The following is a 15,825-nucleotide window of genomic DNA, read 5'->3' on the forward strand; positions in this document are numbered from 1 at the left end:
CTCCAGTGACCACAGCCATAGAAGACCTGCAGGGTCAAAGGTCAGTGCCTGGAGCCTGATTTATGATGGACCACTGTGAGGAGATGCTTCCACACAGATCTAAGGTCAGCATCCCATTAGTGAGTGTGTTTGGTAGCTTTCAGGGCACTGGAGGAATGGCTAAAGCTGGCTGTGGGTTAATCCTGGCTCTGGAGCTGGTTGACAAATGGTGATATAAAAGGCTCGATCTTGCTTCAAAGACCGTTTCCATGCTAGGAGACATCTCCAGCAGTGCTGTTACTGGCAGGCCCGCTGGTCTGTTTACTTCAAGAACAAACTAATCTCTGGGCTGTAGCTAAGTAGAAACTGTAGGTTTCTGTTTATGCTGTGAGCTTAACTGAAGTTTTAGCTAAATAAATAATTTATAGAGAACTGCAGCCACTATGAAAGCTTTGTTCCCCCATCACACCTGAAAACACGGGATTCAGAGCAGTTCCCTGGTTTGTTCCAGCTGAGGTTCGATGTTGACACCTAAAGTTTAGCTTTTATTAACAACACTTCCAGATCAAAAAGTATCAGACCACGTCTGTGTCCTTTTCTTTCCCTAGACACCAGCAGTGACAGTGCTGACTTGTGGCCAGTCCTTGCCCACAGGCAGTTAGCTCAGAGAAATCGTGCTGGCAGAGCTCTGTGCTTCAGAAAAGGGTTTGACAGAAAACGCTGACACAGCCTCCACTGGAGTAAAACCATTCACAGCCCTGGCTCTTACTTTGTAGTCCACAAAAAGAGCACCACACAAAGACAACCTGCTGCCTGCATCTCCAGCTCCCACTGCCATGCACACCAAAAAATAATAATAATAATGGAAAAAAAAAATCACTCAGGCACTCACCTCATCATAGAATATACAGGCATGTTTGCCAGACACATAGTTACAGTGACCATAGCTTGTAAGGCACACATCCATATCAGCTCCTGTCATGGGGGAGGACAAAACAGGCTCAGTTCGTATTGGAAAAAAAAAAAAAAACTGTCAGGCAGCAGAGAACAACAGACAGAATTAAACTTCAATTAGCAAAACAACAGGGGAGCAACTGCTTTTGTCCTGCTCCCAGGACTGCATGAATAATGCTTCCATAAGCCACCAACAAAGTTTCAGTGGGGGAAGGGAGCCAGCAGCTCCACGAAGATTGAAGAGCATTTCAGTGCTCCTGGGTCTACCCACAGCACCAGAAGAATCTAAGCAACAAGAAACAAAACCTGCAAGCAAACCATAACTCTCGTCTCCATCAGTCAGGCATTAAAACTCCACGACAGCTGTTCTAGTTATGACACCAGGTGACAGAGCTGCCACCCACACAGATTCAGGCAGATGGGGGATTTCCACACTTCTTGGTAGTGCAGAATCCCTGTAAAAGTGGCCATAATGAGTCTGTTTCCTTTGACACCCATTTGGCAAACACCTTAGGGAGGGTCAGGGAGAACCACCCTGATTCTGAAAGGTCAGGGCAGGAAAAAACTGCTCACCTGTCCCAATGTAGAGGGTTCGATAGCACATATTGACTGCACCCCCCAGGCCCATCAGAGGATAGAACACCGCCCGGGCTTGCACTTCCTTTCTTTGCGCTGCAAGATAAAAAGAATTTACTTGAACAATGTTATCAGCTGGGAAAGCTGCTTGACCCCAGTGTCCCCAGCTCAGAAAGCACAGATCCTAAGGAGGATGCAGTCAGTTTGGTTTCAACACAAGTTCCCAGCCCTCTAGGAATGTTTGTGCATTAAACCTCTTTTTGCCAGAGAAAATTGCTTTCTCCATAACCCACACAAGCCATGCAAATGGGGGAGCATTAACACCGAGTGTGCACAATGGAGACACGCTGAGAAACACAGAAGCCTTCTACTACTGGTTTCTTTCCTAATCTCTTCTCCTCTGGATAATCAAAGAGCTCAGTTTTTGCTCTCAAAGTGCCACTTAAAAAGAATTGGTACTGGTGAATTCACCAACTTAACAGCCATGATTTCATTTCTAGTGAAGCTGCAGGAAAAATAGCTGGGCTGAACGGGGCTTGTCAGGGACAAACCCAGCTCCCAAGACAAGATGATTTACTAAGTGGATTCTTTTACCCTCGGGTCAGTCCCTATGGCACACTTGACAATGGCTGGTCCAGGGCTGAGCCTCCAGAGCAGCTCCAAGTTCAAATCACACACTCACGTGCCCATGTTAACTGGACAGAAAAATCTTCTGTGGAACAGATATTGAACTCTATGGGGCCACACAGGCCTAGCCAGGATTTCAGCACTATCTTTTGGAGGAAAACCCCTTATACACTGAGTTTGAGCCTCTCCTGATACCACATCTGCAGGACAGCGTTACACCAAGAGGGTGAAATCAAAGAACAGAACAGGAGGATTATGAAAGACTGCAGAGGCACCTACATCAAGAATAGTGGCCACACCAAGTGGCATCACAGGTCCCACCTCTGCCTGGCTGCCCTGCACGAGTCCTTTCAGCTGCCTGGCTCTGCAGGGCTCACTAAAGCCTTTGGATCTAACATTTCATCAGCAATGCTAAAGCAGCCACTTGGATGCATCATTCCTGCCCAAAAAGGGTGATGGGTTAAGACAGCACCAATCTGCCTTGAGAAAGGCAGACTGCTGAAGAATTCCAGACCAGGAAGGCAGCTCATACCACAGCCTGCTGCTGTGTCCTGCAGCAGCCGTCACAAGAAAAACTGACAAAGCATTTAGGGAATGCTGTGATGCTAAAGCAGGCAAGCACAGAGCTTCAGAAAAAGATTACTGACTGACTTCCAAAGATCTAATCTGGGATATTTACCCCCAGGCCCAGCAGAGGGGGAGCAGAGAACTGCTTCCACAGCAAGGCTGTCCAGTTGGTGCTTGAAAGCAGATTGAACTGACTGGCTGCATGCAGAGGAACATGAAGCCAAGTTCACCCTGCAGCTTTAGGTGATACCAGTGATCATAAACAAAGCCAAACTCAGGAATCTGGAGATTTCCAAGAGGAACACACATTGTTTTCCATTACTGGCATTAGTCATATTTAGTGGTTTCAGCTTAACAGTGACATTCTGAACAGGCAATGACAATGTCATGTTCTTGTGCTTGTATCACAAGCAACTCCTCCAGAAAGAGAGAGCAAGAATTCCAGATTTCTCTTGCCCATCTCAAAGGTAAGGGCAAAGAAAAGCCACCAAGCACCTGAGATGAACTTTCCCATCTCTTGCTAATTCTAAGATGAATAAAACACAACTTCGCTAAACATTTCCAGCAGAAAATCTGAAGCTACTAAAAGTATTAACATTGCTCAAATTTGTAAATAATTAAGTAGAGGAACCTGACAGAGTTTCTGGTCAGTGGATATCCAGAGCAGGGGGATGGGAAGAAAAGAAAGGCAGCACCAGATCCCAGAAGAAGAGGGAAATCTCCTCCAAGGAATAGACAAGGCAGTCCCAAAATCTATGGCTCAACATAACCCAGCTATTCTAGGGCTGCTCTTACCTTCAATGTGGTTTCCCACAGGAGATTGCTGATGGGAATTGACACTGCTCGCTAGAGACTGAGCTTTGGGAGGAAAGAGCTGATGTATTCTCTGCAAGGCCAGAAACTTGATCAGCTGCTCATCCAGCATATTTATCTCAATCTCTGTTAATAAACAAAAAGCAATTAGTAGGTTATTCAGGGAAAGGGTGCAATCTGAGCTGCAGTGGATTTAACTGTCCCACTTTCAAACCTGCTGGTTGCTTCAACAGCAAAGACTCGACCAATTCTGCAATATCAAGACTCTTACACATAGGCGAGCTATTACTTCACATCACCTCATATCAGCAGAGTGTGAGGAGACTGCAGCCACAGCTGGAGAGCTACAGCTGAGGCAGCAAGCAGAAGTTTGGGGGAACTAGGATTGATAAAAGCTGAAAATCTGCTGTTTTGGCTCAGAATCAACAAGTCAGCAGAGGTGGCCATTGTACCCCTTTGGGCAGCATGTTGTGTCCTTCCTCTGAAGCTCTGTCACCTAGTTAGAAATTCCAGCCCTGCATCACAGAGGAGAACTGTAAGCACCTCTGAAGCTGCTGCAGGCTCACGCTCGAGTCCTGCGCCCATAGCAGGGTTAATTAAACAAACAGGGCGATTCAGACAATATTATTAATGAGCTTTAGAGCAGATCTTCTGATAACTCTGTTTATATTTGTAAAGCCTTACAGAGGTCTGCTTTCTTGCAGCAAGGAGGCTGGGTAACCTCTTCTTCCAAGAGCTTTCTCCACATGAATGAGAGTTAAAATGGAAAGGAGAAGAGGAAGAGCTGTTAAGAGCCTTTCCCAATAGCAGAGAGGGTGGGCTGGGCAGCTGGGGTTCACCCAAGAAAAGAGGGTCACACTGGCAATGCCAGAAAGGCTGTTCTTCAGATTTCAGATGTAGGAGTCATCTCTGGCAACAGCCTGGCTGTGCTACTGATGATTGCTGCTCAGCAATCTCCTCCTGAAGGCACTCTGCTAATGTTTGGCATCTCTTCCCAAGTGCAACGAAAGCAAATAAAAACCAGGCCAGTCTAGGAGACTGACAGAAGCAGAAATAAATTATAAAATTAACGGACCCACTGGAGCACCACCACTCAGGTGACTGCTCTCCTACAAGATCTATTGCTGCTGGACTTTGCATCCGCCAGGAGCAGCTCTGGATTGCAGCTCACACCACAACACGGCAGGGCTGCAGGTTTCTGCATGTGAATTCCACCTGGAAAGCAGCCCAGTTGTGATTCTTCCCCAGAAAAGCTTCAGGCAGAAACACTTCATTGGCCTTGCTGCCTTGGCAACCCTAGGAGCAGGGAAGCATGTGACATATTTAAGGTAATGTACACCCAGCCCCTCCCTCACCTGACTGCAACCCTTCTTTATCTCTGGAACTTTTCCTCAAGCAGAGATGGAATGCTTTAGGGAAGCAAACACACAGGGCTAGCAGAGACTGATGATGAATTAAATACTCACCCCCGTCCATAAACGCTTTCAGGGAACTGGTGAAGTCCAACATAGCTGCAGAGTTTGAAGTGAGTGATGAGGGTAGAGTTAAAGCGCTTCCTATGGATAAGGTGCTGGGACTGACCTTACCATCTACAGAGAGAGATGGTGGAGAGAAGAGATGTCACTGTGACGTCCACCAGACATGCACCCAGCCCTCGGGCTGCCCTCAGCTGCCAAGCTGCTCCAAATGACTCATTTTGCTCAGAGTCATGCTTCAAAAAAGGCCTGAACTAGAGGCCAGGAGCTTTCTTCTGCTCACAGAAAGGCTTGTGTGTGCCTCCAACACAGAGCCAAACGTGGCTTCTGCCTCATCTCCAGCTGCTGGAGGAATTCTCGACCTATACATTTAATCTCCTGCTCCCTGTGGTGACACTGGAAAGATGAGCACCAACTCCCCAGGAGCTTGAAGAATTTATTAAACCTAAGAGACATTTGCCAAGTAGTTTGTCTAGGTCTCAACATGCGTAAAAAGTACAACTGCCCTGGTTTTATTTCTACACTGTTATAAAGTCTGGGGTGCACATCATTGTCCAGAAGGAATGTGACAGTCATAAGCAGATTTTATTATTTACAAAATAAAATCCTCCTGCTTTGCAGTGGCCATGCAGCTGAAAGAGGCAGTGGCAAATGCCAGGAAACAAAATCCCTGTAATGTGTTGTCAACACCAGATCTTCTTGAGTTGGTTTGCTTATAACTACTGAAATTTATGGCAAAAAAAGTCATGAGCAATTTGCATTTTTGTATTTGGCAGCAAAATTTGCACAACACAATTTTTGTTATAAATATATATATCCATTGTGTTAGATGGAAAATTTAAATGTTTACACCTTTCCCAAGAGACACTGCAGCAAGTAATGATTTTGTAGAACACAAGCTTTGCACCAGAGGCAATTATTTAACATCTTAAGTAACTGCAAAATTATGTAGGGTTTGCAGTGCTCTTCAAACCACAAGCAAGAAGTTTTCTATAATATGGTCTCATTTCCTCTACCCAAACTTCTCCCAGCCTTGCATTTCTAAGCAGGGCATGGTCAAATCAGCAGCCTCAGAGTAACCAAGTTTATTCAGGAGGAGGCCAAGTACCCCAGGGACTGCTTCCAAAGGCGAGGCAAAGCTCAGAAGTTACTCACTGAGGAATTTTAGAAAGGATTATAAAAAGATGTTGCCCTGTTGCTTTATAACCACCAGACCTGAGCCACTCCACAGCAGCCTGACACTGAGCAGGTTGGAACTTCGTGAGAAGTGACACACAGCTCTGTCATGTGCTTTTCAGTGACTGCCCCCACCCAACCTGCACAAAGGGTTTGCTGGTTTGAGTGTTGAGCTGGTGTGGAGAGAGGGAAAAGGAAGAGAATGCCATATGTGAAAGTTTATTCTAGCAAAATTTGAGCTGTGGGCAGTTACTCCAACATCTATCAACATCTTACTTTATGTCTCTACGCTAAAAATGGTTATATACACTTTATTATATATCTTGCTATTATTTAGCAAGTCTTATGGGTACAGCTCAGGATCCCTGGCATATCCAAGTCCATAACCTTGTATCAGACCAACAGATCCTAAGCAGATTACAGCTTCCCAAGCCCACATTTCTCCAACATCAAGGCTGTGCAGCTGAAGACTCCAACAACACCTGCAGTAGGGGACACAATCACTGCCTGAACAGTTACTCTGGATTCGATCCCAGAGAGCTGCTCTTGTGAGAAGGACTGACTACCTTGCAATCCAAATGGCCATTTGAAACAAACCAGTGATTTTACAGCAGCGCTGGGGTTTTAAAGCAGCAGTTGTTGAAACAGCAAGGCAGCAGCCAAGTGATATAAAGCTACTGTTGCTTTCCAGAATTCAACTGACCTACTATCCTGCTTGTCAGGACAGAGTTTCCCTCTCAAGTATAGGCAGCCAGCAAAAATACATCCCATGGCTCCCATAAAGGGGCTTAAGACAGAGAAGACCTGAGAAACTCTCCACAGAAAGCCCGATTCCCAGTCCAATGAGGGCACAGGGCTACTGCCTTGAGGTTCTGAACGAGGTTTAGCCGGAGCTTTTCTCAGCCCTGGGGCCAAGGTCAGCGGCTCAGCACATACCTGAAGGTGGTGCTGGTGAACAGAATCTGTTTGTGGACCCAACAGCCGAGATCCCATCTCCTGCAGCCTGGGGAGGGGTGAGAGCCCGGGTGGCACTGAGCGGGGATCCCCCGGCCCGCAGCTCTGCCGTCAGCGGCGGCCCGATCTGCGTCTGCACATTCTTCCTTTGCAAAGTGCTGGTGGTCTCCAGGCTGGCACAGGAGCTCGATATGGACGTAGGCAAACTCGTGACCGGCGCAGAACCCCTTTGTGCACAAGAAACGGGTCCTGCTACGTTCTCTGTTTTGACAATGGTTCCAATGGTGTGATTCAGAAGTCCACAACTTGCTGGGGGCGTGAGGGGCCGAGGCCACGTTTGCCGATGAGACAAAACAGGTATTGTGTTCCCAGACCCCATGAGCCTCTGGGAGTCAGTCAACTGTGCTGAGGATTCGGATGAAACACCATAGAAATGAGGCCCGTTCACTTTAATGTCAGAAGCTGTCGGCCCATTCGAAGTCCCGCAAGAAGACGCCTTCTTGGATTTATCTATACAAGAGCTGCAGTTAACATCTTCCTGTGACAAAGTCTGCTGGGATTGCGAGGAGCTCAAGGAATTCTGGGTGGTAATCCCTGAGGTGCAGGATGACATGGAATAGAGGGAAGGTGTGGGTGCCTTGTCAGCTGCCTGGTAAGGGTTGGCGAGTGAGCTGTCTGCCACAATAACAGGCTTAATATCAGCCTTCTCTGTTTGTTCAGAGTCCCAAAGCGAAGTCATCTGCTTAGCAGATAAATGTTTCAATATGCTGCACTGGAGCGCAACAACACTACAGAGCCACTGGAAGGAAGAAGAAAAGTGCGGGTTAGTTCTGGAGGCAGCAGTGCTCCAAACCTCTGCAGTTACTCCACTGTTCACCCAACTCGAGGAAATCCAGCTGCTGACTGCTCAGATGCAGTTTGGAACTACAGAATCTGCTCTGGAGCTCATCTACAATTAGGAGAGCATTTTGTCCAGAGGTACAAAAGTGCAACCAAAATTATGTACTGTTTATCTTCATGTTGGGGATAGGACAGAGAGGGGCTGAGATTAAAGGAGGGAGAAGGCAGCATTTCCTCACTCCCAAACTCCTCCTTCTCTTCACTTGTTAAGTGCTGCAACTCTTCAGCCAGTTACAAACACACCTTTCACTAATTTGGGCTTCTAGCCAAACACAATCCTCCAACTTACTCTATAGCATGTTGGAAGGAAATGCTGCTCTATCTCAGGTATAGGGAGTAGAAAGCTGAGGTGGAGAGCACTTTCCTTTAACACAATGTGGAGGAAGACCAAAAGATTTATTCTAAGTTTTAAGCTCCTTGGTGGATGTGCCACATAGGAGAGTCCTGTCTGAGCTAACAGAAGGACATAATTTAGACTGTTTGCAATGCCTTCACACTGTGGAATCTGGCCAGGAGTTTCACACAAGATTTAAACACTCATTTGACTTTGATTTACATGTCCAATTCCATCCGCAATAAAAAGCAACCCAGAAATGGGACGTTAACTTATAAATAAACGTGCCAGAGAGCAGCCTTACGTAATCAAAGTGCAAAGTATTTCCCCTCAGCCACGAAATAAAGATGACGTCTAGACAGAAGGCCCTCAACTCCACTCTTAAGGCCAGAGGACTATTGCACCACTTCCCTGAAGTGTCAAATGAGGAATTTTACATCTCACCTGGAAAGTCAAAGTGAAGTTTTAATGGGCAAGGGTGTCAGAGATAAGACAAGCTATCACCTTCACACACGAGCTGGAGATTGGTTTCCTAGACAACTGCTCCATCATGACTGAAGTGGAAGGGGATCTTTGTACCAAAGCAACTACACACACAGAGTCCAAGCATTTGACTTCATTTACCTCCTGTTGTTCTGTCTGGCTGGCTAAGTGCTCAGTGTTCAAAAGGTGCTTCTGCAAGGGTTCCTCAGGGATCCCGTTACAGATCAGCTCGCCATCTCTAATTGCTGCAGGCGCGAGTAACGGGGGTGGAAGCCGGTATTGGGACTTTATAGCATCAGGAACCTACATTGTGGAGAAAGAAGATCACACATGAGAACAATTACTCAAGAATGACTTGTTAAACCAAATGCCTGATCAGCACTAAACTTTGCATTTGCTGCTTTCTCACCCAAAGGAACCCTGCAGATACAACATCAGAAGTATCAAGGACTGAGTACTTTAAATTGATGTAGCCATGCTGAAATTAATAGGTTTCATTCCCTTAGGTCGGGCATGACTTTGGTACAACATGGTGGCTACAGAGGAAGAGAAATCATGAAAAAATGGCCAAGGGAAGTCTGTACAGCAGTTTTTAGGCATCCTGGAAGCAAAAACAGCCTCAAATCTGACTGTAGGGCCACCATCAGGAAGTTTTGTGTTGTACCTTCTATGCTTGTGCCAAATTTAAGTGCTTACTTGTAATAATTGAGCCTTATGGTTGAAGGAAAGAGATCTTAAATCCTACAGGTAGCGACTGCTGACTCCCAGATCTCTCACCAACACAATCATTCAGACTCTGTCTTCTTCCTCCTGCCCCAAGGAGTAGGCTGGTTTCCCTTCCAAACTAAAATACATACACAGGGGTTTTCACCCACCACTGTTTATTTACACATACCTTCAGACCTTTCCTCTTCACTGACTGAAGAACTCTGCGATTTGGAGGGTGTTTCTTATGGATTCGGTTTAAGAAATCCACTTTGACAACGTGCTGAGATATGGTGTCCTGGAACCGGTCAAATACTCGGCACCGATTACTCAGGGTCAAGTTCTTCTGGTTCAGCTGGGTGATCAGATAATGCCACAGGAGTTAGGGATCTGCAGGTCACTCTAAGGTACCCTAAGACTTTCATAATGCCTCGTAGCACTGGCAGTACAGCATCAGCTCAGCTTTAGACTATTTGTTTCCTGCAGCACTAACCATTTCTGTTAAAGGGCACATTGCTGGAGATGAATACAAAAGCATTTAGAGGCCGACTAAGCAGCATCAATGCTCTCAGAAGCAGTTTGTCTGGGAAAAAGCTCTTTGTTTCAGCCCCCTGTTTCCTGAGTATTTAAGTCTCAAGTACACTGCTTTTCCAAAAATGAAAACTCCCTCTTGGAATGAAAGTTTTTTGGGTTAAGCATGCAAAGAATTACTTCCCCTATTTGTAGCACTGTGCTGCTTTGTATCCCAGTTCTGGAAGCTCATCTAGATCTTAAAGAGTCCAGTCAAAAACTAGACAAGCTGTCAGTGAGCCACAATCTGAGCTGTCAGCTTCAGTTACAGGAAGGAGTTCCCCCATCTTTATATCTTATTGCAGAGAGCAGCATCATATTCCTTTGGAGAGTGCGTTGCTTGCAGCAGGAGCTTTACAAGCGTTACAGGGAGCAATAAGAGCTCAGAAGCTGTTTTACATTTGTTGTGCTTTGTCCTTTAATGGACCTGCCAGGTTCCACTCCAGCATCCGGTTACCATACTGCAATCATAGTCCTGCTTACCACCACGTGTTCTATGTGATTTGGGCACATCCATCTACCCAGAGGCATGGCAGTAAGCGGTGGCTCCAGACAATCCATGTGGAACAGGAGTGGGCAATAATCACACTGGATTAGAGGTGCCACTCTGCAACTCCTGCAAAGAGAGAGCCAAATCTTATTCCCTGTACACAGTATAAATAGAACATTCAGACAAGCTTGGCTGACCACTTCAGTTTATCCTCTATACTGTTGTTTGCACCAAAAAGCAGGATTTCTGATTTGTAACTTGATCTGTTACGGATCTTCTTCAAGACCTACTCAAGGCAAAAGCCTTTATTTGAAGCAAAGTTCAGAGATCAAAAGGAAATCTCAGATTTAGGTAATTACAAGTTTCCTTAGAGGAATAATGTGTGACGTTGGGACGTGTACATCAACAAGATGTTCTCAGAACAAGTCTCAAACCCCAGAAAAACAACTACATCTGAATTCCCAGGCTTAAAAGAAGTCTTTGCTCTATGACAAAGTCATCACTTGTTCTCCACAAAAGCCCACCTGAGTCTCCATCCCATTTCCAGAAACTCACTCTGGCTGGGTTCCTGAAATAAAGGTTTAATTTTCACTGACATTTTGAATTGGGATTGATCTATGCATTTTTTTATGCAGCGACAAAACCCATCAGTATTTTGTACTGGTTTTCAGATTTACGATTTCAGCACAATATTCCTATTTGCCTTGGGCTTATAAATCTCTCAGTAGATTTCTATTTCCTAAAGGTCACCTCCTTGCACACTTTCTTCACAAACCATAAACAAACATCTCCATTTACTAAACCACCATCACTTAAGAATATTTCTTTGCATAAAAACACTGAAGACAAGATGGCTCAATCTTGTCAATCTTCAGGCTACATTTTAGAACCCTTTACAGCCAGACCTACACTTGCTGTGGTTAAACACCTGTTATTTATCAAAGCTGAATATTCTCCCATTTGTTTAGAGGATTGTAAGTAATGAAGGAGAAGGGAAAAGGGAACAGGTAATCTACTTTTTTCAGCAAGAACTTTGCTCCTGTGAAAGCTGCAGCGACACTGAACAGCTTCCCTGGAAGAACAAGTACCTGTTGCACGTGAAGCAGACCTTCACTGGCAAGGGAACCAAACCATTGTGGTCTAACTCATGTTGTGCTTTCTTGACATTCTTTCCTGTGGTTTCTTCCTTTCTCCTCCTCTTACTAGTACCTGAAAAGGTAATTTTAAAAAGCTTTGGGTTATCCACGTAGCAGATTTGCCTTCTGATAGATACACATAATCGTCTCAGACAGAGACAGAAAAGTCAAAGATTGCTGCTTAAGGAACCTCTATCAACCACTAAATCTAGCCTTAAGTGACAGAGACTGTCTTTAAAGGCAGATATATTTCACACTTAGTAATTTCAGTGACATCCTATATATTTACTCACTACTGTTACTATATTATTGCATCATAAATCAAAACTCAAGTATTTTGACAACTGATTTTTTTTTTAGTATTGATGATCAAGACCAAGGTGAGAACAACAAGCATCTGTCACAAGTCCTGATGGATATGGTGTGTAGTTGCAGTGTCCCCACAGCTCAGATTTGAGAGGCACCTGCTGTTGGGCAGCTGGAGGAGAGCCAGGGGTACCCTCTGCTTTCACCAGCGAGCACCACTGGAGCCACAACTACCATGGAGTCAAGGGGAAAAAGAGGAAAGATGGCAGCAGGATGCAACTGCAGACATCTTCACCAACACCAGACAAGCCACCGCTCACCTGGAAGTGCTGTGGTGCAGGTCAGTTCATTCGGCAGCTGGAACTGCGTTGGGTTCCTTTCCATGGCAGCAGCAATAAGAAGCTCAAAGGGTCGCTTCAGCTGGGGCTGCCCACAGTCCATTTCTGCAATGGCAGAGTCATCATCCACGTCAATTATGTCCTCATCGACATCATTCTGTTCTGAGTTGGGGGTCTCGGTGCTGGCATTGGATGTGGGAGTGCCAGGCCGGCTTGCTCTCCTTTCCAAGATCCTGGCATGCGCATTAGCCCTGATGCTGCTGCTAGACCTGTCCAACAGGTCTGCGTCACTGGTGGGGGAGGTGGTCCTTTTCCCAGATTTGTCCACCAATCCATTTACCTGCCCCAGCTCTTTCTTCTGTTCTCGCTTCTGCACGACATGAATAGGCAGGCTTATCATGGAGGCCACAAACAAAGCACATCAACCTTGACAAATATGTGACTGAAGACAAACAGCATCTGAAAATGCTCGAGCCACTCACTACAACTTCCCCCTTGAAGTCATTAGAGTCTTGATCAAAACCAGTCTGATGGCAGCTAAAGTACAGGTGACAGAACAGCTGAGGAGAACCAAGCATGGGGAAGAACATTACCATGTGTTTCTCCTTTCAGGGTAGCTATGCTTGAGTCCAGATCAGGACAACATTTCACAGCATCTAGTCCTAAACACTTGACAGATCAGACAACTGTTTGCTACCAACACTGAGAAACTCCACAGCAGACTGTTCACTGTTGATGCAGTCTACTAACCCTGGTACTGCATACAAACCCATGATGGGCTGAGGTGGTCAGCTTGAGAATACAAGCACAGTATACCAACAACACTCTGCTATCTTCTGATGACAGGAATCTTGAACAAGGTGCAGCAGAGAAGAACTATTGCCATCACCACAAGATCCATTTTGCAACAGGAGGAGATGCTGCATGGCCTAGGATGGGCAGCTGTGCACTGCTCCAGTGCTTGACAGCATCACCTGTATGGAGGAACCAATCTACTCCATCACTAACATGGTCTGCAAAGGAAGCAAAGTGTTTTCAGGCAATTTTTAATATAGAAAAGTTGGGGATTTTCTCCTTTTCTCTCTCTTTTTACTTTATTATTTGTTTTTCGATTTGTGACCTTCATTTCTATTGTTGGCAGATGGCTGAACAGTACCCTGGAAACATAACAAGGCAATCACTTCAGGAACAAAAGGCTGAGCACACAGTTTTCTTCCAATCTGTTTTGGGTGTCACTTCAAGGGAACAGTTGCTAGATAGCTTGGTGCAGTTTCTAAACTACACAGCCTTACGTGGTCACAGCAATAAGATGTTTACATTGTGCAAGACAGCTTCCTGGAGAAAGAACATCAAGGCAAAAAAAAGACAAGCTACGATCTTGCCCAATCATCTCCTCCCCATCCTGTTCAACAGCCCAGGAAATCATAACTCACTGTGATTTCACCCTCTGCTGATGTACAACTGCTGTGAAGTCACACTTCCAAAAAACACATATTAACTAGAATCACAGCCCTGATGGCAAAGCTGCATTAACGTGACTCTTGTTCTGCCTGTAGACAGCTCACCTCCTTGAGCACAGGAGCCATTCCCATTTCCTCTGTGCCTCAGCTCTCCCTCCTTTCCAGAAATGGCCGGGCAGGAAAACAGTTTAAAAGGCACAAATTGACAAGAAGGTATCAAGCGCTTCAGTTTTAGCTCCTAGTATGAGGTTAAAATATCGTGAGGGTCTCACCAAGACCTCTTAGGTTTCTTTAAGCCCTTTCCTAACAAAGCCCTTTGCAAATGCGAGCACAAAGAGCAGCTCTGGTTGTCTAAGTACACACGAAGGGAGAGGTAGGTATAAAGCACAGGATTCAGGTTTCAAATGGCCAGTTGGAAGGGCAGGGACTGTGTCTGTTTTCAGAGGCTTTACCTTGCGGCGCACGGTGCAGCGGTGGCACATCCACTCCCCCGGAGGCAGCATCTCCTCGCTGAGCGGAGGGTTGCTACAAGAGAAACACAAAGCAAAGCTTTACTGTTATTTACTGTCATTTCTGGAACTCTTCTCACGTACACACAGCCCGAGTCAGGGCAGCTCTGCAGTTCCGCTCCCAGGCACTTCCTTTTATTTATGGTGAAGCTCCCTGGATTCGCTCCCCCATACATCCACTTAGGCAGACACCTCCAAGAAGCCAGTCTTCCATGACACCCACCTCAGCTCCACGGTTTAGGAGCACTCTCAGACTTGAACAGCAAAGATAAATGGAAGATTCACTGGTGTGCCACACACGTACCTCCCTCCCAACACCACACCTCCTTAAATAATTTGATTACTCCATGTGAGACCACACGGATTCCCGTGCAGCAAGCACAGTCATACATCCAGGCGTTTCCATCCCCTGGATTTGCAGTGAGTCCGACTGAACAAGCTGCCATGAAGTCTACCCACCACCTCCCATGTACTCCATCCCTGGGCACACCTACTTAATGGTGGAAACCACCTTCTATCTTAAGACAACCCAAATACTCTTAAAAGTGTCACCATACACAGCTTGCCTTGGCTACGAAGCACAGGATACATCCTACTCACATGGATCTGCACTTACTATAAAAGCTGTATCACAGTGAAATGACATTCTCATTTTGATGCTAGAAATAAACCAAAGCAAATTAGTCGAAGGAGTAAGAAGGACTATTTTGAGAAACACTTTTCCTCAGCAAAAGGCAGAGCAGCATATGCTAGATGATACACTTTCCTTACAGATCCTACTACTAACTAAAGTACTTTCCAACACCTCTTTATCATTAAGATTTGTTATTTGAGCAAACTGCTGACTGTGGCAGGGAAAATGTACCTGCTGGCAAAAACCAGCCATTTACCAGGCAGTGTGGCTTAAGATAATACTTTTAAAAGTTCTCCTGACTTTTGCTAGAGGCAGCTACTTAGCAAGTCTACTCTCTTGTGCTGAACACACAGATGCACTATCGCAGGATCTGGAAGCTCCATTTCCTACTGACTGGGAAACAGATTTCAAAGGATCCACTGGGACTGACTGGGTTACAAGGGGATCAAGAAGTACAGTAGCTTGTAAGACTGGCCCAAGAAAGCCACACATGGGAAGCTAAACCGTGGTTCATGGCAGGAGTCTCTATACTGTTTATTGCACCTACAAATATCAAATCAAATCTGAGTTAAGCTTTCCAGTCTCCAGCCCTGACAAGCCAGAGAGGATAGGAGCATACTTGCTGGCCAGGAAGAGCTGTGCTTTGCAGCAAAGGGAGAGGCTGTCTTCCTCGGGAATCTTGCTCCTAGCACAGGGAAATGGCACAGGATCCCAGCCCAGACTCCCAAGCCTGAACTGTAAAAACAAACACACTTCCTTTGTTTAAACAGAGTCCCGGCGAGCCTTGCCCCAAGCTCGCCCGCGTGCCAGTGACAGCCTCCGCAGGTACTGCAGCCATC

The 15,825-nt window shown here is 45.8% G+C and overlaps 1 protein-coding gene across 1 annotated transcript in view; it reads right to left on the reverse strand.

Moving 5' to 3' along the window:
* The window catches only part of PHF12 (PHD finger protein 12), a 32,293-nt gene that overhangs the window by 2,879 nt on the left and 13,589 nt on the right, over window positions 1–15,825 (reverse strand). Inside the window, exons 3-13 of the mRNA XM_082294375.1 lie at window positions 14,296–14,368; window positions 12,366–12,753; window positions 11,692–11,812; window positions 10,597–10,729; window positions 9,734–9,898; window positions 8,980–9,141; window positions 7,104–7,920; window positions 4,983–5,105; window positions 3,499–3,642; window positions 1,507–1,605; window positions 872–954 (exon numbers count right to left, since the gene is read on the reverse strand). Of these exons, the coding sequence (XP_082150501.1) occupies window positions 872–954; window positions 1,507–1,605; window positions 3,499–3,642; window positions 4,983–5,105; window positions 7,104–7,920; window positions 8,980–9,141; window positions 9,734–9,898; window positions 10,597–10,729; window positions 11,692–11,812; window positions 12,366–12,753; window positions 14,296–14,368 (2,308 nt within the window). The remainder of the gene's footprint in view (window positions 1–871; window positions 955–1,506; window positions 1,606–3,498; window positions 3,643–4,982; window positions 5,106–7,103; window positions 7,921–8,979; window positions 9,142–9,733; window positions 9,899–10,596; window positions 10,730–11,691; window positions 11,813–12,365; window positions 12,754–14,295; window positions 14,369–15,825) is intronic.

This window comes from Coloeus monedula, assembly GCF_965178545.1.
Source record: "Coloeus monedula genome assembly, chromosome: 20".
NCBI classification, from domain to species: Eukaryota; Metazoa; Chordata; class Aves; order Passeriformes; family Corvidae; genus Coloeus; species Coloeus monedula.